General features: G+C 36.1%; 1 protein-coding gene and 1 pseudogene across 7 annotated transcripts in view; one reads left to right on the forward strand and one right to left on the reverse strand.

Moving 5' to 3' along the window:
* The window catches only part of ANKRD17 (ankyrin repeat domain 17), a 166,244-nt gene extending 144,447 nt beyond the window's left edge, over window positions 1–21,797 (forward strand). For all 7 annotated transcript variants that reach the window (XM_086704865.1, XM_086704866.1, XM_086704870.1 and 4 more), the window contains 7 exons: window positions 1,712–1,861; window positions 3,194–4,830; window positions 9,667–9,864; window positions 19,032–19,280; window positions 19,804–19,982; window positions 20,390–20,554; window positions 21,195–21,797. In XM_086704865.1, the coding sequence (XP_086560991.1) occupies window positions 1,712–1,861; window positions 3,194–4,830; window positions 9,667–9,864; window positions 19,032–19,280; window positions 19,804–19,982; window positions 20,390–20,554; window positions 21,195–21,254 (2,638 nt within the window). In that variant the 3' untranslated portion in view covers window positions 21,255–21,797. The remainder of the gene's footprint in view (window positions 1–1,711; window positions 1,862–3,193; window positions 4,831–9,666; window positions 9,865–19,031; window positions 19,281–19,803; window positions 19,983–20,389; window positions 20,555–21,194) is intronic.
* Window positions 8,556–8,924, reverse strand: LOC147581935 (small ribosomal subunit protein bS21m pseudogene; annotated as a pseudogene).
* Window positions 21,798–23,811: the final 2,014 nt, after the last annotated feature.

Raw genomic sequence — 23,811 nt, forward strand, 5'->3', positions numbered from 1 at the left:
GCTTGAAATTTTTAATGTTATGTATATTAAACAAGTAAAACAGTATCCCAGAAACTAAAAGGTCCTAAGATCCCACAGAGGATGTATTGTAAATCTTTGATAACCTATTTTTTTTTTTTAATTTTTTTTTTTTTTTCAACGTTTATTTATTTTTTTTGGGACAGAGAGAGACAGAGCATGAACGGGGGAGGGGCAGAGAGAGAGGGAGACACAGAATCGGAAACAGGCTCCAGGCTCTGAGCCATCAGCCCAGAGCCTGAGGCGGGGCTCGAACTCACGGACCGCGAGATCGTGACCTGGCTGAAGTCGGACGCTTAACCGACTGCGCCACCCAGGCGCCCCAATAACCTATTTTAAAGAACTTCTCACAAATTCCAACAAAAAATTACAGTTTTGAGTATTTGAACTAAGAGCTGTGATGAACCAAACTTATTCCTATTAATCCCACAATGCACTGTATAGTTTTTTTTTTCATATTTTTGACCAAAGCCTCCCCACACCACCATCTCTATCTTCATCTCTGTCTCTCTCACATTCGTGCACATCGCACACGCACTCATTCACATACACACACTTCTTTTGTACTAACCAAAATCACAACATTAGAGTACTGTCTATACAAAAGTATGGTAACTCAGTTTTTCTCCATGTATTTTATATTGTGGTATACTAAGAAATTCTTAACTAATTTGAAAGTAATGATCACTGACTTATTATTATTCCCTTCAAAGGAATTATTAAGTAACTTATGTATATAAAAGTACAGGGGTCATACCTTACCTTTTAAAAAATACAACATTTTGGGGCGCCTGGGTGGCGCAGTCGGTTAAGCGTCCGACTTCAGCCAGGTCACGATCTCGCGCTCCGTGAGTTCGAGCCCCGCGTCGGGCTCTGGGCTGATGGCTCAGAGCCTGGAGCCTGTTTCCGATTCTGTGTCTCCCTCTCTCTCTGCCCCTCCCCCGTTCATGCTCTGTCTCTCTCTGTCCCAAAAATAAATAAACGTTGAAAAAAAAAAATTAAAAAAAAAAAAATACAACATTTTAATTTAATATCTAATCTACCATTCTAAATAAATAATTTGCTTCTTCAATAAAGCATGGTTGGCTCATCTTCTGATTCCTCTAAAATAATACAAGGTAACAATGCATTTTTAATATCATCCTTTCAGTTATATACTAGAGAATAAAAAGAATGTGAGTCAAACACCCAGAAGTGCCCACAAGAAGCGTTACTTGTTTCTTCAGGCTGGATTAGGTGCCCCAACCAGTGTATCTTCATGATACCTTATTGGAGCACTCATGGCATGATGTTCTTTTCCTACTTGGTATCTACATAGTCAGTCTATGTGGGCAGGAACCTATGTCTGTCTTATTTGCCATTAGTATTTGCACTAACACAGTGCATGTCTACATAGTATGTACTTTATAGATATTAACAAATGATGAAAGTCAAAAAACAAACCATCTTTGGTAATGAGATGAGAAGCTATGATAAAAGCGCTTGCTTACGTGACCTCTCTCATTTTTTCTCTCTCCTGTCACTTAGTTGTCTTTTATCACCTAGAGTAAGAATAGATAGAAGAGGCTAACTCAACAGTAATCTATTCTGTGTTTACAGAAATGTATTTTAGTAATCCTCTCTCCTCAATATTTTAATCATAACCACTGATATTAGTGATATATCTTAATTTACCTTTGCAACTTTTAAACAGGTCAAAGAAAGTATCTGTTCCATCAACTGTGATATCCAGAGTGATTGGAAGAGGAGGCTGTAATATTAATGCCATTCGGGAGTTCACTGGTGCACACATAGATATTGATAAGCAGAAAGACAAGACAGGAGACCGGATAATAACCATAAGGCAAAACTTTGTCTCTTTTGTTTTCTCCCTTTGTGTTTTACTGCATTATACTTTAATGACATACAAGCATTTGAGTTTTCACTGGAACTTTGTGTTTAATAGCATACTTTTTTTAAATGGGAATTTGATTAGTGTTTGAGAAGAAAACCTTTACAGTTTTTTTCTCTAATTCATATGCTCGTGAAATATTTCAAAGGGCTCTAAAGAATTTTTCTTTTGTGAGTGTGTGACAGAGGCTTAGATAATCTTTTCCTTACATAAACTGTTCTTACAACATTCTTAAAATTTTATTCTGAGACTTTTTAAGAAGGAATAGGTTTCTTACCCATTTTAAGCAGTAGGTTTCCCTTTTGCCCTTAAATTAACTTTTGAGATTTATTATTCTGAGGTTGTATCCTTAGACTATGAGGTCAGTAATAGATTTAACTCTGAAATGGGTATTTGTCTTACATTGAAGATGTCTATACCTTAATCCCCTTTAAATAAAGATAGGATATTCTAAGAAATGATAAGTTTGGTTATGAAAGGCAGGTGCCCCTTAGGAGCTGATAGTTATATAGTCTACCTTTAAGGGAGGCAATTAGCCATCTCTATTTTGTATTTATTCTCCTATCTTGTTTTTCCCTTTCCTGGGATAGGTGGGTAGTCCCAACCTGCTTTATCTAGACAAGAGGGAAGCAGATACCTTCTATGAGTAATTTCCCCCTTAAGGTTTCCATAAGGCTTTCCTTGCAATCAAATGTTTTCCTGAAGATTTAACACTAGGGTTTGATCTGATGCCCATTGTTGGCCCTGTCAGGATTCCTCTCTCCTTCTGAGACATCTTTTCAGAGGAAGTATGAGAATCATTCTAATAGAGTTTAGTCAGAGGTGGGGGTCATAGATGGGGTCATCTTAGGTACCGGGACTTAAAATAAAACACTATTTTTTTACTCAGTTTTTTTTGTTGTTGTTCTTTGTTTACTTATATTGCTTTTAACATTGGCCAGCTGTTTAATTATAGTGTTATGGATTACATAGGCTTTTAAGTGCAGTGGTTTTTCTAACTGTAATGCATTTTACGATGGGAAAATGACTTCTTAGTCTAAGGAAACAATAGCAAAATGCATTTTTGAAAAGTCGTTTACTATTCCTTTGAAAACTATAGTGGCATACCAGGCCAGTTTATTGCCCTGTTTGCAGAATACCTCAAGAATAGTCAGAAAATTGCTGCCTAACCTTTGTTATTTGTTCTCTGTATGTATGTGTACACTCACACAAATGAATTTAGGCTATACCTATTAAAAAGGAGGGGAAATTGGACCTAACTTTTTCTTCTTGGTCAATTTACAGGGGTGGCACTGAATCAACAAGACAGGCAACTCAGTTGATCAATGCTCTGATCAAGGATCCAGACAAAGAAATTGATGAACTTATTCCAAAGAATCGTTTGAAAAGCTCCTCAGCAAATTCCAAAATAGGGTCATCAGCACCTACCACCACTGCTGCTAACAGTTCCTTAATGGGAATTAAAATGACGACTGTAGCTCTGTCATCAACATCTCAAACTGCCACAGCACTCACGGTGCCTGCAATTTCTTCTGCATCTACTCATAAAACCATTAAGAACCCAGTGAATAATGTGAGGCCTGGTTTTCCAGTTTCTCTTCCATTAGCATATCCTCCTCCACAGTTTGCACATGCTTTGCTTGCTGCTCAGACTTTCCAGCAGATCCGTCCACCAAGGTTGCCCATGACCCACTTTGGAGGTACTTTTCCACCAGCTCAATCCACTTGGGGTCCTTTTCCTGTCAGGCCTTTGAGCCCTGCCAGAGCTACTAACTCGCCTAAGCCTCACATGGTGCCTCGCCATAGCAATCAGAATAGCAGTGGTTCTCAGGTGAATTCAGCAGGTTCTTTAACTTCAAGTCCAACAACTACAACCAGTTCATCAGCTTCAACGGTGCCTGGTACATCTACAAATGGCAGTCCAAGTTCACCTTCTGTCAGAAGGCAGCTTTTTGTCACAGTTGTGAAGACATCCAATGCCACCACCACAACAGTCACAACCACAGCAAGCAACAACAGCACTGCACCCACAAATGCCACATATCCTATGCCTACTGCCAAAGAACACTACCCAGTATCATCCCCATCTTCCCCATCACCACCAGCCCAGTCAGGAGGGGTTTCTAGAAACAGCCCTTTGGATTGTGGAACAGCATCTCCAAATAAAGGGGCATCTTCCTCTGAACAGGAAGCAGGTAGTCCACCAGTAGTAGAAACAGCAAACAGTAGACTTTCAAACAGCAGCAGTTCTTCTGGGAGTTCATCAGTTCATTCTACTCAGCAACAACCTCCGGGATCTGTTTCTCAGGAGCCAAGACCACCTCTTCAGCAGTCTCAGGTTCCTCCCCCGGAAGTTAGAATGACTGTTCCTCCTTTAGCAACAACAAGTTCTGCTCCAGTGGCGGTGCCTTCTACTGCCCCAGTGACTTACCCTATGCCTCAGACACAAATGGGATGCTCCCAGCCTGCTCCTAAAATGGAAACCCCTGCTATTAGACCACCCTCTCATGGCACAACGGCCCCTCACAAGAATCCAGCTCCAGTGCAGAGTTCATCTGTTGCAGTCCTAAGTGTCAATCACATTAAAAGACCTCACAGTGTTCCCTCTTCTGTCCAGCTACCTTCAACCTTAAGTACACAAAGTGCTTGTCAAAATTCAGTACATCCAGCAAATAAGCCTATTGCTCCCAATTTCAGTGCCCCCTTACCATTTGGGCCCTTTAGCACATTGTTCGAAAACAGCCCTACTTCTGCTCATGCCTTCTGGGGAGGATCTGTTGTTTCATCTCAGTCAACGCCAGAATCTATGCTATCAGGAAAATCCTCATATTTGCCAAATTCAGATCCTTTACATCAGTCTGATACTTCCAAAGCTCCAGGTTTTAGACCACCATTACAGAGACCCGCTCCAAGTCCCTCAGGTGAGTTTGTATTTTCTAACATTCTGCAGCTGTTCCTGTATACAAGTGATAGGAAAACTCTTGGTCATTTTCTAATATTTTTATTCCATGAATGGGCCAGATAGAGATTGTTGTATTTAGTTCACTCAAATGCTGTTTTGAGTATTAGATGTGTTCAGTATGGGTTTTTATATTTTAATTATTATTTTTTTTAAGTTTTTTATTTATTTTGAGAGAGACAGAAACAGCGCAAGTGGGGAAGGGGCAGAGAGAGAGAGAAAGAGAGAGAATGAATCCCAGGCAGGCTCTGTGCTGGCAGCACGGGGCTCAAACCCACAAAACCTTGAGATTATGACCTGAGCTGAAACCAAGAGTAAGACGCTCAACCGACTGAGCCACACAGGTGCTCCAAGTATGACGTTTTTTAAAAAAGTCTTTTTAGAAGCCACAGTGGACTTTATCTTGAATTTCCCACAGATAATTTTCTTCATCAGATATATTTTTCTCTCTCAAAATAAAGCAGTCTTTTTTGTTTTAATAAGTTAAAATTAAAAAAGGTTTATTTCAAAAAGTAATAAAGCTTTTTAAAATTTGATTTCATTTCTGTCTTTTTTGTTTTTAAAATAATGAGAAAAACAGGGGCATCTGGGTGGCTCAGTCAGTTGAGCGTCTCACTTTGGCTCAGGTCATGATCTCACCATCCATGCGTCTGGCTCTGTGCTGACAGCTCGGAGCCTGGAGCCTGTTTCAGATTCTGTGTCTCCCTCTCTCTCTGTCCCTCCCCCACTCATGCTCTGTCTCTTTCTCAAAAATAAATAAATATAAAAAAAAGAAAATAAAAAAAATGAGAAAAACACAGAGCCACATAGTTTTAATAAGGTAGCCCCTAATCGTATGTGCTCTTCAAATTAAAATTGAATAAAATTAGAAATTCCTCTTGGTCAAACTAGCCGTTTATTGAAAACTGTATAAAACTGGCATACATCACTGTGTAGGTTTAAGGTGTACAGCATAATGATTTGACTTATATTGTGAAACGATTACTGTAATAAGTTTAATTAGCACCCATCATCATATAGATACAATAAAAAAGAGGGAAAAAATTATTTTTCCTTGTGATTTTTTTTTTCCTCTTAGGATTTTACTCTCTTAACAACTTTCATATATATCCTGCAGCAGTGTTAACTATAGTCATCATGTTGTACATTACATCCTTATGGTACTCATTTATCCTATAAATACCTTTTCATCACCTTCTTCCAGTTCCCCTTTCTCCCACCTCTGGTAACCACAAATCTGATCTTTTGCTATGCATTTGTTTGTTTTTAGATTCCACATATTGAGATCATACAGTATTTGCCTTTCTCTGTCTGACTTATTTCAATTACCGTAATTCCCTCCAGGTCCATCCATGTTGTTGCAAATGGCAGGATTTCCTTCCTTTTTATGGCTGAATAATATTCCTCTGTGTGTGTGTGTGTGTGTGTGTGTGTGTGTGTGTGTGTGTGTGCGCGCGCGCATGCACGCGCACATATGTATGCATGTGCACCCACGACATCTTTATCCATTCATCTGTTGATGGACACCTTGGTTGTTTCCATGTCTTGGCTATTGTAATAATGCTGCTGTGAACATGGGAATGCAGATATCTTTCTGAGTTAATGATTTTGTTTCCTTTGCTATATTTCCAGAAGTGGAATTGCTGGTTTATATATAGCAGTTCTATTTTTAATTTTTTGTGCAGTCTCCATACTGTTTTTCATTGTGACTCTAAGCTGGCCTTATTTCAATATTTAATAAGCACATATGGCTAGTGGCTACCGTAATAGAAAGTACAATATCAAATATATCTGTTTTCTTGGAAAGCTCTATTATCATTTAATATGATGCTGATATTTATAGAGACCTTAAAGAAAGATCTCCTAGTTGTAAGTGATTGCTTTTTTTATTAACTTTTTACTTTGAAATGTTTTAAATTTATAGAAGAATTCTTCTGTAATTACCCCATCTTCCCCTAGTATAAATATTTAATATAATCCTTTATTTTTTAAAACTAAGAAGTTAATATTGGTACAGTACAATTGACTACAGACTTTATTCAGATTTCACCGGTTTTTCCAATAATGTTCTTTTTCTGTTGCATTGTCCAATCTGGGATACCAAGTTGCCTCTAGAGCTATGTATTTTAATGTGAACATCTCAAGTAATTAAAGATAAGCCATACCAGAGATAGACAAACTATTGTCCATGGGCCAAAAATGGCCTGCTGCCTATTTTTACATTTGTTACGTTTTAAAATTGAGATTTAATAATAGTGTAAGATTTTTTTAATGATTAAAAATATTTTTTAAATAATACTGTGTGACACAAAAAAATAGGAATTTGAATTTCAGTGTTCATAAGTAAAGTTTTATTGGAACACAGCCATGCCCATTCATTTACATATTGTGTTATAGCTACTTTCATGCTTTAATGATAGCCTGAAAATATTTACTATTCAGCCTTTTGCAGAAATGCTGCTAACCTGATCTGTGTTATTGAAGTGATGACATTCTGGGACTAAAAATTTCTAAATTTAATGGGAACTGGATGTAATTTTTACCTATTCCTGTGACATGTGAATACAATGTAATGAACATGGTCAGTAAATGTTTCTTTGCTGGGGACTGATGGAAGTATTTATGTGTACTTACAAAATAATACAATTTCTCTTGAGTACTGAAATGTTAGAATTAAGAGATCATCATATGCCAATGCATTGGAAATGTTTTTATATTTCATATTTATGATAGTTGGAATTTATTGAAAATACTTCACTTTTCAAAACAAGGTGAATTCTAGGTAGTGTGTTGAGAAAGACTAAAATTAAGATTTAGAGAAAAAGGAAACAAATTCTTATTTTGTGGTAGGGTAGGGAAAAAAGGCCAGCTCTATAAAGGAACTGAGGTTTTTGGGGGTGTATAGTTGATTAGAGCCAAAGTTAGCATGAAGTTTAATTTGAGAGTCTGTTGGGAATACTACTCAATTCAGGTCAGCAAAACAGGCATGTTTGCCTTCACAGTTCTACCACTATTACCACACTCAAGAGAATTAACATTAATTAGACAATACCAACCAATATGCAGTACCATCCTCCCATATATAACCATTGTGCTTGTGTCTTTCTTTCTTTCTTTCTTTCTTTCTTTCTTTCTTTCTTTCTTTCTTTCTTTCTTTCTTTCTTTCTTTCTCTTTTTTTTCTTTTCTCTTTTCTTTTCTTTTCTTTTCTTTTCTTTTCTTTTCTTTTCTTTTCTTTTCTTTTCTTTTCTTTTCTTTTCTTTTCTTTTCTTTTCTTTTCTTTTCTTTTCTTTTCTTTTCTTTTCTTTTCTTATTTTCATCCAAGATTCAATCAAGGTTCACACATTGCTTTTGGCTGCCATGTTTCTGTGGTCTCCCCCAGTCTAAAATCTCACTACCTTCCTTTGTTTTTCTTGACATGAATTCTTTGAAGAGCCCAGTTGTTCTGAAGAATGTCCCACATTTTAGATTAGATTCATCTGTTTCCTTAGTCCATGATTACATTCAAGTCAAACATTTTTGGCAGGAACTTCAAACGGGTGATGTTTTGAACCTCACACTGCATTACATCAGGAGGCATTCACTGAAGATTGTTTCACTATTAGCTATAGAAAGGATGGCCACTTAGTTAAGATGCTGATCATCAGATCTGTCCATTGTAGAAGTATAGCTATGTTTTTCTCCCCCTATAGTTTTTTTAGACTTTTTTTTTGCATATACATGATTGAGTTTATTATAAAAAAGGTAAGAAAAAATGGGGTTTGAGATAGGAAGGATACAGGTGGATAGGCCTCAACAGCACTGCCACTGATCTACCTGTTCTTTCACATCAAGAAGTTGATCTTGCGAGTCATTTTCATGTTGTAGATCCACTGGCAGGTTTCATAGCTTCCCCTCTGTCATCGGCGACAAGGCTTTTCATAGTACCGCCGCCATCGCTTAATGTCCTCAATGAGCCCATCCATGGTGAGGATTCTGTTTAAGGTCCTGTGGGTACCTTCCACATTTCCTTCCTGTACCATCACAGTCCTGGCAATGAACTTCAGATGTTTTGCCATGACCTTGGGATTTAAATCTTTACTCTGCGGGACCCCATGCTCTCCAGAGCCAGCTGCTGGGAACCTTAGCTCCTAGACTTTATTTTTTAAATAGCACTTTTAGGTTCACAGAAAAGCATAGAGAAAATTGAGAGGAAAGTACAGAATTTCCCACATATCTCCTGCCCCCAGCAGGCAGAGCCTCTTCCATTATCAGTATCCCTGACCAGGGTTGTGCATTTGTTAGAATTGATGAACCTCTATCAACACATCCTTATCAAAGTCTGGTTTTCATTACGGTTCACTTTTGGTGTTCTACATTCTGTGGGTTTGAACAAATGTTTAATGACATGTATCCATCAGTATAGTATCATACACAATATTTTCAGTGTCATAGAAATAGTCTCTGCTTTGCCTAGTCATCCCTCTCTCCCTCCTGAGTTTTTTAAAGATAAGTTTTTATGTAATTCCTTGGCCATTAGGCCAGTTGAAATTCCAATGTTGATATTAAATCTACATGTATTCTATAATTAAAGTATCATATATTAAAATTAAATATAAAAATAATTTTCCTTGATAATTGTTCCTTTTTTTATAGTTCTCTTTATAGAAGGGAAAATGAGTCAATGGACTGGAAGAAATAGCAAGGAGAAATCTAAAATATTTGGGGGTATTTTAGAGGTCTCTTAATTTTAATTTAGTTTTTTTTTTTTAATTTTCTTCTCCTACAGGTAACTATTATAAATTATCTTCTGTCTTTCAGGTATTGTCAACATGGACTCGCCATATGGTTCTGTAACACCTTCTTCTACACATTTGGGAAACTTTGCCTCAAACCTTTCAGGAGGTCAAATGTATGGACCTGGGGCACCCCTTGGAGGAGCACCCGCAGCTGCTAACTTTAACAGACAACATTTTTCCCCACTTAGTTTGTTGACTCCATGTTCATCAGCATCGAATGGTGAGTATTATACATTATAATTCCATAATAAGAGTTTGTATATGTTTCCTTAAGAGCAACAGGTTTTAAGTGGGCAAAGACAAAAGATGACTTACGAGCTGTGAACAAGTCTTGAATATATCAAGACTAATGAAATGGGAACAGAGGAACAAACATTTTTATAAATAGCAAATGATTAAAAAGTCTGAAATACATTATAATTTTTGAATGATTTAACCTGCTTAGTTTTTTCTTATACTCCTCTTAACATTAATTTTTATACCTAAATATATAACAGATCTGGATCAGTGTCTTCTATGTTGAGCTGAAACTAAACCATCATAGGAATAAACATATTCCTTAAGATGTCTACATATAGGTGATTCATATTCGTGTGTGTGTGTGTGTGTGTGTGTGTGTGTGTGTGTGTGTGTATGGATAATTTTTGATTTTCATGTTCATGAAAAAATAGGAATTGGGAGAAAAGGAGTTAAAATTGCAACATGACTGCTCATTGGAAAGGGTTAACCTGAGGGGTAGGTGCCTGGGTGGGTCAATCAGTTGATTTTTGCTCAGGTCGTGATCTCACAGTTTGTGGCATCGAGCCTCACGTCGGGCTCTATACTGTTAGCTTGGGGTGGATTTAGGATCTTCTCTCTTTCTCTCTCGCTTTCTGCCCCTTCCCTGCTCATGTGCGTAAGTATTACTCTGAAATTTTTGGTAGCTAATCTTTAGAATGGGTTCTCAGTAGCAGAGGCTGTTTTTATGCATAATAAAAACATACTTATTAATATTTATTTAGGAAATAAATTCAGGGATTTTGTGATGAAATTCAGAAAGTATGATAGGTTGTTTTGCCCTATAGTTTGTTTCACTGTGTGGGCTTTTCATTGTTTTTTTTTTTATTTTTTGTTTTTTGGTTTGGTTTTATGTTTATTTGATTTTTGTTTCGGTTGAAAAAACATTGTGCTTTTTGTAACAATGCAACCAATATAGGTTAAGTTTTCTAATACATTGCTGATTGATACAGAATATCACTGAAGCTATTAAAATTGTTTTCATTGATGCATTCCAACATTTTTTGAAGTTTCAAATAGTTTCAGGGGTGCCTGAATGGCTTAGTCGGTTGGGCATCCAACATCAGCTCAGGTCATGATCTCACAGTTCACGAGTTCGAGCCCTGCATCGAGCTCTGTGCTGACAGCTCGATCCTGGATCCTGCTTCGGATTCTGTGTCTCCCTCTCTTTCTGCCCCTCCCCTGCTCATGCGCTCTCTTGCTCTCTCTCTCTCTCTCTCTCTCTCTCTCTCTCTCTCAGAAATAAACATTAAAAATTTTTTTTTTAATTTTCTAAAAGTTTCAGAAATTTTCAAACTTACAGAAAAATTGAAAGAATACTTTAAGAAGCATCCATATTCCTTTCAATTGTTAACTCCTTAAAATTACCAATTTTTGGGGCGCCTGGGTGGCGCAGTTGGTTAAGCGTCCGACTTCAGCCAGGTCACGATCTCGCCGTCCGTGAGTTCGAGCCCCGCGTCAGGCTCTGGGCTGATGGCTCAGAACCTGGAGCCTGTTTCCGATTCTGTGTCTCCCTCTCTCTCTGCCCCTCCCCCGTTCATGCTCTGTCTTTCTCTGTCCCAAAAATAAATAAACGTTGAAAAAAAAATTTTTTTTAAATAACCAATTTTTTAAACATTTTGCTCCATTTTATGTAATCTCCAGTTTTTTATTGTTGAAACATTTGAAAGTAAGGTTCGGATATGACACTTGTGACCTAAAAACTTTAGTGTCCATCTTAAAAATAAGGACATTTTCTTACACAGCCACAATACCATTATCAAATAAACGTTAATATTAGTAATGTCACGTCATACATACTTCCTATTCAGATATCCCCAATTGCCCTAAAACATTTTTTATACATTTTTTTTCCCTTCGAACCATGAATCACTCAGGGTAAATGTATTACATTAGACTTTGTCTCTCAGGTCTATCTTAAAAAAATCATTTTAAACTTGTAAGCATAGTACAAAGAACCCTTATATATTTTTCTCAGATTCACCAGTTGTTAACATGTTGCCACATTCTTTCATTTTCTGGGTGTGTAGGTGTATAGAATTTTTTTTCTGAACCATTTTAGAGTTAGTTGCAGGTATCAAGCTATTTTCCCCTGAATACTCTAAAGGATTATATTTCTTAAAAATAAGAAAATTCTCTGCTACAACTATGGTACAATTAGCAAATTCAGCAAATTTTATGTTGGACAGTATTAGCTAATACATAGTCCATATTTACATTTACTAGATGTCCCAATAACACCTAGTAATTATAAATATTGTAATTATAAATAATAATAATTATATAGTTTAAATTATATAGTTTAAATAATAATAAATATTATTTCCTCTCATCCAAGATTCAAATCAAGATCACAGATTACATTGAATTCCATGTCTTTTTAGTGTGAAATATTCTGGAACTGTTCCCTCAGTCTTTCTTTGTCTTCCAAAGAAAGACATTTTGAAGAGTACAGGTCAGTTGATGATAAAATTCCCCTTCATTTGTTTTTCTGATATTTCTTCATGATTAAATTTAGGCTAAGTGTTTTTGACAGGAATATTAGTGTGTAGTCAATGTTGTGTCCTTATCTCAGTATATTGCATTAGAAAGTATAAAATGTTAAGTTTGTGCCATTATTGGCACTGTTAACTTTGAATCATTTTGTTAAGATCATGAATACCAGGTTTCTGTACTGTCAAATTATAATTTTTCCCTTTGTAATTAGTACGTAATCTGTGTAGAGTTTCTGTGAGACTGTGTTCTTATTCCTCATCATCCTTTCAGGCAGATTATAAGGGAATGGGGGAAGAAGTAGCACTTGTCTGAGTAATGTAAAAATTTTACTTTTGAAATGATGTTAATGTTTATAAATTCCAAAAACACCACACCCAACTTTGTTGAAGGAAAAATGCTGAAATTGAGCATAAATAGAAACAAACTTATCCATATTGCAAATTATTAACATAAACCTACTAAAAAAATAATCCAGAGGAGCCTAGGTGACTCACTCAGTGGGTGTCCAGCTCTTGATTTCAGCTCAAGTCATGATTCGCGATTCACAGTTCATGGGATCAAGGCCTGCGTTGGGCTCTGCGCTGTCAGCACAGAGACTGCTTGAGATTTTCTGTCTTCTTCTTTCTCTGCCCCTTCCCTGGTCATGTTCTGTCTCTCTCTCAAAAATAAATGAGCATAAAAAATTAAAAAAAAAAAATAGAACAATTCAAAAAACTTGTGAACATAGTACTTTATATACCCTTCACTCTAAAGACGACGAGATTTCAGACAAATCTTCAATTCTGCTTAGGACATGTGATTTTTATAATGTTACGGATAAGCAGTTCTAAAATTATGGGGTTTATTATAGGATTGGGTTAATAAGTATATTGATGATGCTGGGATGCATGGTCCTCACTGTGAGAAAAGAGAGGTGTAAAATGGGGTAAGGCAAGGAAGAACCCTATGGAATTGGATTAAAATTAGAGGATCACTGTGAACTCATGATTTTTCAATTATCTATATACTGGAGTGAATCATATAAAATTGCAATTTTCCCTCTAGCGCTATCTACTGAAAGGGCCTAGAAACAATTAATCTCTAATAGCAGTGAGCACATCCAGTGTTTCTATCTATCTGTTAAATATTTTTGTCCACTGAAAGAAACTATGCTTTTTTTTTTTTTTTTTTTAAGAGAGGGAGCGCATGAGCACAATTGGGGGAGGGGGGCAGAGGAAGGGAGAGAGAGAGAATCTTGAGTAGACTCCATGCTCAGTGCAGAGCCCGACATGGGGCTTGATCCCATGACCCTGGGATAATGCCTGAGTCGAAATCAAGAGTCGGATGCTCAGAGGACTGAAACACCCAGGTGCCCCAGAAACTAGGCTTTCTTAGCTGATTCAAGAGTTGGGGGAGGGAAAGCATAAGGGGAGCCTGCAAAGTCTTCTCGTGTTAGTAATTATTTAAAATGATGGGGACATGGCAACACACAGGAAGCAGCTTTACTAAAGGGACTCCCACTGGCCAAATTCAGGAAAATTTGACTACCATAATGAATAATGGCAGCTCATGGGATAAAATAAGAATCCATAAGTTCATAATGATTATGAATAAGATTTTAGAATTTAATTTAATTAGTTTTTTTTTTTTAAGAAATTAAAATTTTACATGGGAACTCTCTTCCTTACAGTATAAGGACAACTCATACATGTGGGAGTTACGATTTGAGTCATTGTTTTGCAACCATTAAAGTGATTCAGGCAAGACTCTCACTTTTACCTCTAATACTGAATTTTTAACCAGTCTGCACTTTCTTCACTTAGTATAGATCTTAATACTGTTATTTTTTAATGACCATTTAGTTTGTTAATCTGTTCATAGGAATGTAATTTTGTATTTTCATTTCTTCTAGTCTTTCAAGATTTTGTTTTCAGTATTTATCTACATACTTTTAAAAGTTGCCGTTCTGGATGCTGTTGTAGAACTAACCACAGAAGCATGTGACTTATTTTTCATAATGTATTTGTCTGGTTTTATGTACTTGAACAGGTTCTGTCATATTTCTCCATATAGTCTATACATCTTCTCACTCCCTCTCCTTTAGGACACCAGATATTAGGACTTTGCAAGTTAAGTTGGGATGTGGCGGATACAAGACCCTTCCTGTAAATTTTTTGTTAGAAAGCAAAGAACCCTTTCTTGAGGCCCCAGAATAATAGATTGGTGATACCCAAGAACCTTCTGCATATAAAGGCTGGGTAGAGATCACCTGATCCCTTATTCCACTCAAACTACTAAGATCTGTTTTACCAACACTCAGTCAGCTCATGCATTGGTACTGATCACTGGCTCTAGTCTGTGCATTTCAGTCCTTGGCAAATTTAGTCAATGGGCCGTGTTGACATTCAGTCTTATAAAACTGTTGTCAGATCAAAAAGCAGTAAAACATAATTTTGAAAGGAAGAAACTAATTTTACGTTGTGACACAATATACGTGTGTGTGTGTAGTTGAAATAATATATTTACAAAACAGTTGTTATCCTTACAATGTATGTCGCATGCTGGTATTTTCTATTCTGTTTTCTTTCTCCTTTAAAAACATTTTTGTAAGCTAGTCATGACCAGCCACATTAATCTCATTATCAATGGTAGTTCAGTAAACACTGAACAGAAGCATGAAGAAACAGAGTAATTTTCTTGAAGGAACATTTTTTTTTTTTTTTTTTTAAATGTGTAAGTCACTCTGCTCTTTCAGGACCTGTTGTCATTTCAAAACCGAAATGGATTTAGCACGAAGCCAATGAAGTTTAAGCTTCAGGGTACCTTATTTGCCAAGGGACCCTGCCAAAGCCGTATACCTAGTTTTGTGTTTGTAATTTTATATTCTTTTTCTAAAGAAGGTTCTCCAGGCCTGAAATGGATCATTCTTCACTCAGATTAGTCCAGTAAACCTGCAGGGAGGAAGCAGTAAACAGTCATCTGATAAAAATATGGCTATGAGATTGGCAGAATCTGTGGAGAGGACAGATTTCTTAAATGGGGCAAGTCAGCAGGCAGGCCTCATTATTCTGTCCATTTAAACAGAACATGGAGGGTTGCTGTTATTTTGCTTTGTTTTGCTTTTGTTTTCGGAAGGATTCAGGAAAGGAAAGAGAGACTAGATCTAACACTGAGGATTGGGCAGGCTTCTGGGGGTGATTCTAGGAGAGGTAGAACTCATTTGTCCATCATTCCATCCATCCATCCTTCTTGCCTGCCTACTACCTTTGACTTTGTCTTGACCTTAGTTATAATGGGTTGATTTTTCTCAGGTATGTAATTATGCCCTTTTGGTACATAGTTTAAAAAACAAAACCTAAAACTTTATCCCTTGTGTTTACACCTTCTGGAATATTCTCTTATTTCCAATACTTTCCCGAGTTTTGTCATTGTTTCCAGCTTTACTGAATTATGCTGTTTTTCATATGTTTTTCTTTCATTTCTCTTAGCCCACATTAGAATTTTAGAATACAGCTTTCTTTCTGATACACCTTTGGAATATTAGAGCTTTTTTTCTGGCATGTTTTTATTGTCTGTAAGATGTTATGGGTTCATATCTCTGTTAGTTCACATAAATAGCTTTGTATGGAATTTGGCTTCAGTTATATTCTGTTTCACATTTTTTTTCTTTTTTTTAAATTTTTTTTTTCAACGTTTTTTATTTATTTTTGGGACAGAGAGAGACAGAGCATGAACGGGGGAGGGGCAGAGAGAGAGGGAGACACAGAATCGGAAACAGGCTCCAGGCTCTGAGCCATCAGCCCAGAGCCCGACGCGGGGCTCGAACTCATCACATTTTTAAATGAAATGAGTTTTCCTGAATATTTAGAAAGGATAAGTGGATCAGATATCTTTTCTAGCTTAAAAGCTCTAGAATTTTGTCTTTTAGGTAAGTATGCACAAATATGGCCTTGTACTTCATTATATTTCCTGGCTTTGTTATCCTTACCCTCCCACCACCCTCACCTCTGCCTTCTCTTAAATGATCTTGTGTTTGATTTGCTCTGTTGTCTCTTTCCTGCTCAATTTGGAATCTGTTCCCAGAAGTTTCCTATCAGTGTGGCGCTTTTTTCTGGAATGAGATTTCAGCAGATATTTTTGAGAGTTCATAGGGCCACTATTGCTCTGACTTCTTCAGACTTTATTGTAAATCCCTTGTAGTTACCCAGCATAGGCAGAAGTATCCCACTTTCACCTGCTGTTCTGATTGGCCTTTTCTGCTTTTCCTCTGACTACCTTTGTTTTGTTGTTCTCCTATTCTGTTCTTAAGTCTGGAGAATTGCTTCTTTTCACACAGATGCTGACAACACAGAGGTCTTGTAGCTGTTGGTGATTTGTCCCATTCACTTGTATTATTCAATTCATTTGGATACTTTGTTAGGTTTGTTATAGATGTTATCCATGGGTTTTTGGCTTTGTTTACTTGGTAGATTGTTTTATGGAAGGATTTGTGAAGAATCAAAACTTGCTGCTTGGGGCGCCTGGGTGGCGCAGTCGGTTAAGCGTCCGACTTCAGCCAGGTCACGATCTCGCGGTCCGTGAGTTCGAGCCCCGCGTCAGGCTCTGGGCTGATGGCTCGGAGCCTGGAGCCTGTTTCCGATTCTGTGTCTCCCTCTCTCTCTGCCCCTCCCCCGTTCATGCTCTGTCTCTCTCTGTCCCAAAAATAAATAAACGTTGAAAAAAAAAAAAAAAAAAATTAAAAAAAAAAAACTTGCTGCTTGCTGAACCTCCATCTTCTTAGAATTCCCTCTTATACCAGTGTAATTTTAAGGTGAATTTTAAAATATTTTTAGTTGCTTCAAAGACACTTAGTTGGCTTTTCTATTTTGTTATGATTTGTTAAAAGTAATGCTGTCAAGAAATGCTAATGGATCCATGACCACAGGAAATATATATATATATATATATATATATATACACACATATATATATTTGTAATGTTTTATTTACTTTTGAGAGAGAGAGCGTGAGCAGGGAGGGGGCAGAAAGAGAGAGGGACAGAGGATCTGAAGCAGGTCCGCGCTGTCAGCAGAGAGCCCCGATGTGGGGCTTGAACTAACAAGCCGGGAGATCATTACCTGACTCAAAGTCGGATGCTCAACTGACTGAGCCACCCAGGTGCTGCCCCCACAGGAGATATATTTTAATTTTTTATTAAATGGTAAAAGTTTTCTTGATTTACTTTTACAGATAAGCTCAGAAGTTTCATGTTTTTGTTTCCCATTATCTATATCTTTATAATAAATTACAATTTATAAGGTACTTTCACATTTGTTTTTTTTTTGGTTAATAATATCACCACAACTCATTGAGAGAGGTGGTACTATTGATTTAGCCTAAGTGGACCTCTGTAAGCACTAGTAAGACAACATTGATCTCCACAGTATAATACTTTCCAAGTCTATATGATTCTAAAATATGTATAGCAAATCATTTTTAAGCATATTTAGGCTAATAATATCACTGAATTTTCTTTTTCCTCCAGATTCTCATAGCTTGGGAAGTAGAAGCAATATGCTTTTGGGTATATGTATTTGTATGTAGATAGATAGATAGATGGATTGATTGATTTTGCAAATTTATTAGCTACCCGAATCCTTTTGGAGGAATATAGACACACACACACACACACACGGAAAACGTAAATGTAAAAAAGATGGCTAAATGGAAAAATAGTATTAAATGACTATCTCTAGGGCATACAGTCAGGCAGTTATGAGTAAATTGTAGATAGGCAGGCAGGTAACTGAACTTTTAAGCTTCAAGCTCCACCATTTATACCCTCTTTAAATTTAAGTGTGCTTGATACTTAAACTTTTCACAAGAAATAAAGTTTTGGTTTTCTTATTTTTTTCTTCTCTGTAGTACATGAAGAGATTGAATCACTAAAGAATACTCCCACATTGACTATATTAAGAACTCACCTTGTTTTGATACATAAAGCTTAAATTGTCATTTCAGAAAGCTTGCTCTGTGGAATACCATGTGATACAATAAAACAAAGTTGGGCAATGAGGCATAGCTTTCTGTTGGAATTTTATTAGCATGTTAAGGTTTCTTGAAGTCCTGATTGAAAGAAACTAATTTTTTTATGTTAGATTTTCCAAATTTGTTGGATACCTGAATCCCTTTGTTTTCGTCATTGTATACCAATGGACACGTGTTCTCAAGGAGTACAGTTTGGAAATTGCCAATACAGGCATGATTTTCCCCACCTCTATTTTGGTGGTGTTTACCTTTTTTACTTTAAACATTGTCTTCTTATTGCTCTGGTGTTTATTTTACTCAGTGTCAAACATTAATTTATTTAAATATTAATTAGTTTAATGGGTTATATCACATGTGTAGTTGGACATCTTTACATTCTGTCATGTAACTAAATGGAAAAATTGTGAATCAAATTTTTAAAAATTATTGCAAAGTCCTGGACCTTAACCAAATTTCAGTATACATAATTTTCTAGCATTATTTTCATGCTTCATTTTCCTCAGAGAACACATACTTATGGTGTCTTCAGGATTTAAGATTTGATTTTACAAAATTACATGTATACTCTATAGATGACATGTATACTATTTCAAAATATCTTTTCTCTAGATTCTCCTGCACAGTCAGTATCCTCTGGAGTTCGTGCACCTTCGCCTGCCCCATCATCAGTACCTTTAGGGTCAGAGAAGCCCAGCAACGTCTCTCAGGACAGAAAAGTTCCAGTCCCTATTGGGACTGAACGTTCTGCACGTATCAGGCAAACTGGAACTTCAGCTCCATCTGTTATTGGGAGTAATTTATCTACATCAGTAGGGCATAGTGGAATCTGGTCTTTTGAAGGGATTGGTGGCAATCAAGGTAAGACTTGCTATCCTGCCTACTAGAAATTAAGTTTATGCATCTAACTAAAATATCATAAGTAATATGTAACTTTTACAGTCATTCTTAAAAGATCTGTGTTCATATCTCTTCGTTTTGACTAATCAGTTTTAAGAGTTCACGCCATTTTTTTATTCCCATGTGATCTCCCATTGAATTTATCATTGCATTCTGGAAATTGTCTAATACAAGCATATTGTTTTCTCCATTTCACCGTATTAAGGAGAAACTAGTATTTTCCTGGGACTCCAGCTCTTATCTTACCTTAGCAGTTTTTCTTTTGTAATAACCAGTGTTTAGGTTATTTTATTAGCCTATTATATCACTACCTACCAACACGGAAATACTGCAGTAAATATATAAAAGTAGGTCATTATTCTAAAGGGAAGCACAATTCAATGTGGAAAATTCTAGAAAAAAAATACAGAAAAGACTTTATTTTGCTGTCTTTTGATGTTAAATATCACCAACTATTTTTTTCTGCCTCTTTGTTTTCCCTCAGATAAAGTAGACTGGTGTAACCCTGGGATGGGAAATCCCATGATTCATAGGCCAATGTCCGATCCAGGAGTGTTTTCACAGCATCAAGCAATGGAGCGAGAGAATACAGGAATTGTAACTCCTTCTGGTACATTCCATCAGCATGTTCCTGCAGGATACATGGACTTTCCTAAAGTTGGGGTAATGGTGACTTAAATAAGCATTTTTATATTTCTAAATGTTTTTCTTATTATTAGCCTTATTTTACTTCCAAGTGGGTAAGTATTTATGAGATGATATGTGGGCTTCAGACTGTAATTATATGTCAAAATCTGGCTAAAATATAAATATTTATATCCTGATATTGTCCCAGTTGTTTAGAGAAATGTTCTTTGACAAAACATTTTGTATTAGGCTTATATATAATCTAATGCTAGAAGAAATCATATGATGGAAAATAATTTTTAGATTACCTAGATAATGTGTATTTTCAAAATAAGATGAAGTTTCAAATAGCAATTTTAATGCCATTGGTTATATTGGGAAAAGTAAGCAGTGACTTGAAGATATGACTAATGTGCATAATTTTTGCTTGCTTCTTTTTTAAGGGTATGCCTTTTTCTGTGTATGGGAACGCAATGATTCCTCCAGTAGCACCTATTCCTGATGGTGCTGGAGGACCCATATTTAATGGCCCTCATGCTGCAGACCCCTCTTGGAACTCCCTGATAAAGATGGTTTCGAGCTCCACAGAAAATAATGGCCCTCAAACGGTAAGGCTGATCATTCAGTGAACATTTAGTTAGTGTTTATGAGATGCCAAGACAAACAGGATACAGGTAAATCATGGTAGTGAGGGAGTATGGTGAATATGGGAAGTTGAGGAAATTGAGGGAAATTTAATAGAGCTGAAATACAGTAGAGAGATGTGGAAAATGGTACCAAAGGCATAATATATTTCATTGGGTAGCAGATGGTAGGCAAAAGATTTTAAGTTGCAAAGTGTTAAAATTTTATACATCAAAATTTACTAATGGTGTGAAAAGGGCCATCTAGAGGTTACTTCTTTTAAGTATTTTAAATTGCAAAACAATGTAGAACTCTGAAAACTTACAGAAATTATTAGTGTATTTTAGTTTATTTTGGTGTATATATAATATCTTTGTCTCATTTTCCTTCTTTAATCATCAGTCTATATGTATTCAGGTAATGGTTTTTAAAAAATGATAAATCAGATCCTGTTTGAGAATTAAGGGCTTATCATTGCTTTTCTTCATTGTTTCTAAGCGTGTTGCAGATTGAGTGAGATTTAGCTATTTTACCTTATAGATATTAAGAGCACTTAATTTTTGTTTTTATCAAATATGTGTTACAGATGTAACACTTAATAAAATGTATGCTCGATTTTCATAGGTGTGGACTGGACCCTGGGCACCTCACATGAACAGTGTGCATATGAACCAGCTCGGCTGATGAGGATCGGCTTGTTAGCCTGCAGATTCCTTTTCATTCAGAGGAAATCACAAGTGGCCGAAAAAAATTCATGCTCCCAAATCATTCTACTGATGTGCTTGACTGAAGTGTGTAGGCTTTTTGCAGAAGAAGTTACTAACTGACCTATTTTCTGTGAACATTTGTGACTGCCCATTCCCCACCACCATCCGTTTTACCTTAGTTAGCATTTTTCTTATCATTTTTCTTTTTTTCTTTCCCTCTTCCCCTTTGGACATAACTTTCTGTTGAAGCTGTTCTTTGGCTGGTTGGTTTTAGTACTGTAAACTGCTTCTGAGCAAACACGGAAATTTAGCAAAATTATGTAAACTTGATCCTGAAGTTTTAGAATGGCAAATAAATGTACAATTGTTTACATAACAGAAAAGGCTAAGCAGAAAGTAAATTTCAATATGTCAGTATAGAGGCTCTACTTTATGTAGACTTAAATTAATGTGAGATATGTACCTTCATATTCAGAAATCTGGATGTTTCCTTCATACATTAAACTATTAATAAGCATAACTTTTCTGCTTGTGTAATTTAAGTATAAAGTAAAACAATGGGCATTATCAGTGGATGTTTCCCGATGCTGGCTTTTAAAATACCCATCTTGCTCTCTTTAGAGTTTGTTTGCAGCAGGGCACATATAGAAGAAATCTATCACTTTTTCATGTTTTTTTATTACCTTCTCACACTTTTAAAACTAATACACACTTCTCTTCACTCTTCTCTCTTCACTTTTACCGCTATTACCAGTAAAATTCTCTTGCTGATCGTGAAGTAATTTTGTAAAGATTTTTATTGTAATGGCTGCTACAGAGAAATGGAGCACCTTCATCATCACTTGTGGTTGCTTCTAACCATAAAATGTTTAGTTGTTCTGAGAATTTAAAAAGCCACCACTGGTTCCCAGTCAGCATATATAGGCTCTTAATATACTGTTTATTATTAAACAATTCAATCTACTATTTTATATTGGAAAATATTGATTCTTAACATTGGCTTTCCAGTCATCAAGAGTCAACATAAAAATTCCAATTTTCAGTAATGTAGTGGAAAGTATCTTTCCCCCCCCGCCCCCCCAATTTTAAAGGCTCCTTATTCTCTACACTTGTATATTATCAGTGAAAGGGATCAACAGCTAACTTGGGGCAAGTAATAAGGGTAATTTTGCATTTGTCACTAAGACAGTTTATGGTATACGTGACTACACAGAATACAAAATAACGTCTTCATTTTACCTGTTTATATAAGATACAGAGCCACACTAAACTACTCAATGGGATTTATCTATTCCATTCACTTAAAACAATAAACAATAACGTATTCAAGAAGAATATGTGTCCTACCCTGTCTCATATGGAAAAATAAATCATATGGTTGAAATATAAAAGAAAGTAAGCATAAAAGTGAAGTAATGAATGCAACAATCTCTCTCTTTTTTTTTTTTTTTAATTAAGCAGATTCCACAGTGGTAAAACTAAAATTTAGATAAATGACTCAGAGTTGACAATAGTAATATGGTTCCTTGGCTGTAAAGTAAATGAAATGATTTCTTTATTCTGGTAGCTTGAATAAGGAGTAAAAAGATTTCTCAAAAATGTCTAGAAGTTTGTAAACAACACATTTATATCTTTTAGGAAGTGGTCTTAAAATATATAAATTTATGATTGATATGGCCAAATTTAAGGGAAAAGATAAATGATATCCTGCAAACATAGCTATGAAATAAAACTACAGCACTTTACTAAGAAAGGTGTGTAATGCTATTTAACAGTATTTTATCTATGACTTTTGCCACTATCCTATAATTTTTTGCTTATTTTTTTTCCCCTGTGTTAACTAGGATTATTTTATAACTAAAATAATCCTGCTAGGTAATAGATACCACCCAATAATTATTACAACACATGAGTTGTGTTCATTCACCAAAATTTGTTAAGATGGGGGGTGTCTTACTAAGAAAGAACCTATATTTTCTTGACTTTAAACCTATGGGACAGGGGGATATAGATTGTATGCTCCATATTTAGTTTTAGAGATCAGTCTTGTTGAGTACAATACCATGATTTTAGAAGTCTGTACTAGGAACATTTTTCAAATACATTTTTTATATTTCAGATGTAATGCACTGCATTTTTATTTGAACAATAAAAAAAGAACCCATAATCCTTTGAGACCATGCAGGTCTTTTTTTCCCCCTTTTTGAAAGTATATGGTTTGTGTAATTGCAGACTACATAATGTATTTCTTTCATTCTTTTAAGAAGTGACTTAACTCTTGGAAATAATATTTGGGTTAGATCACACTTCAAATACTGAAATAATTAATATCTCAATTGTGTAATCTTTTTTTTTTTTTTAATTTTTTTTTTCAACGTTTATTTATTTTTGGGACAGAGAGAGACAGAGCATGAACGGGGGAGGGGCAGAGAGAGAGGGAGACACAGAATCGGAAACAGGCACCAGGCTCTGAGCCATCAGCCCAGAGCCTGACGCGGGGCTCGAACTCACGGACCGCGAGATCGTGACCTGGC

Source organism: Puma concolor, chromosome B1, assembly GCF_028749965.1.
Source record: "Puma concolor isolate L17-30 chromosome B1, mPumCon1.1.hap2, whole genome shotgun sequence".
Classification (NCBI taxonomy): domain Eukaryota; kingdom Metazoa; phylum Chordata; class Mammalia; order Carnivora; family Felidae; genus Puma; species Puma concolor.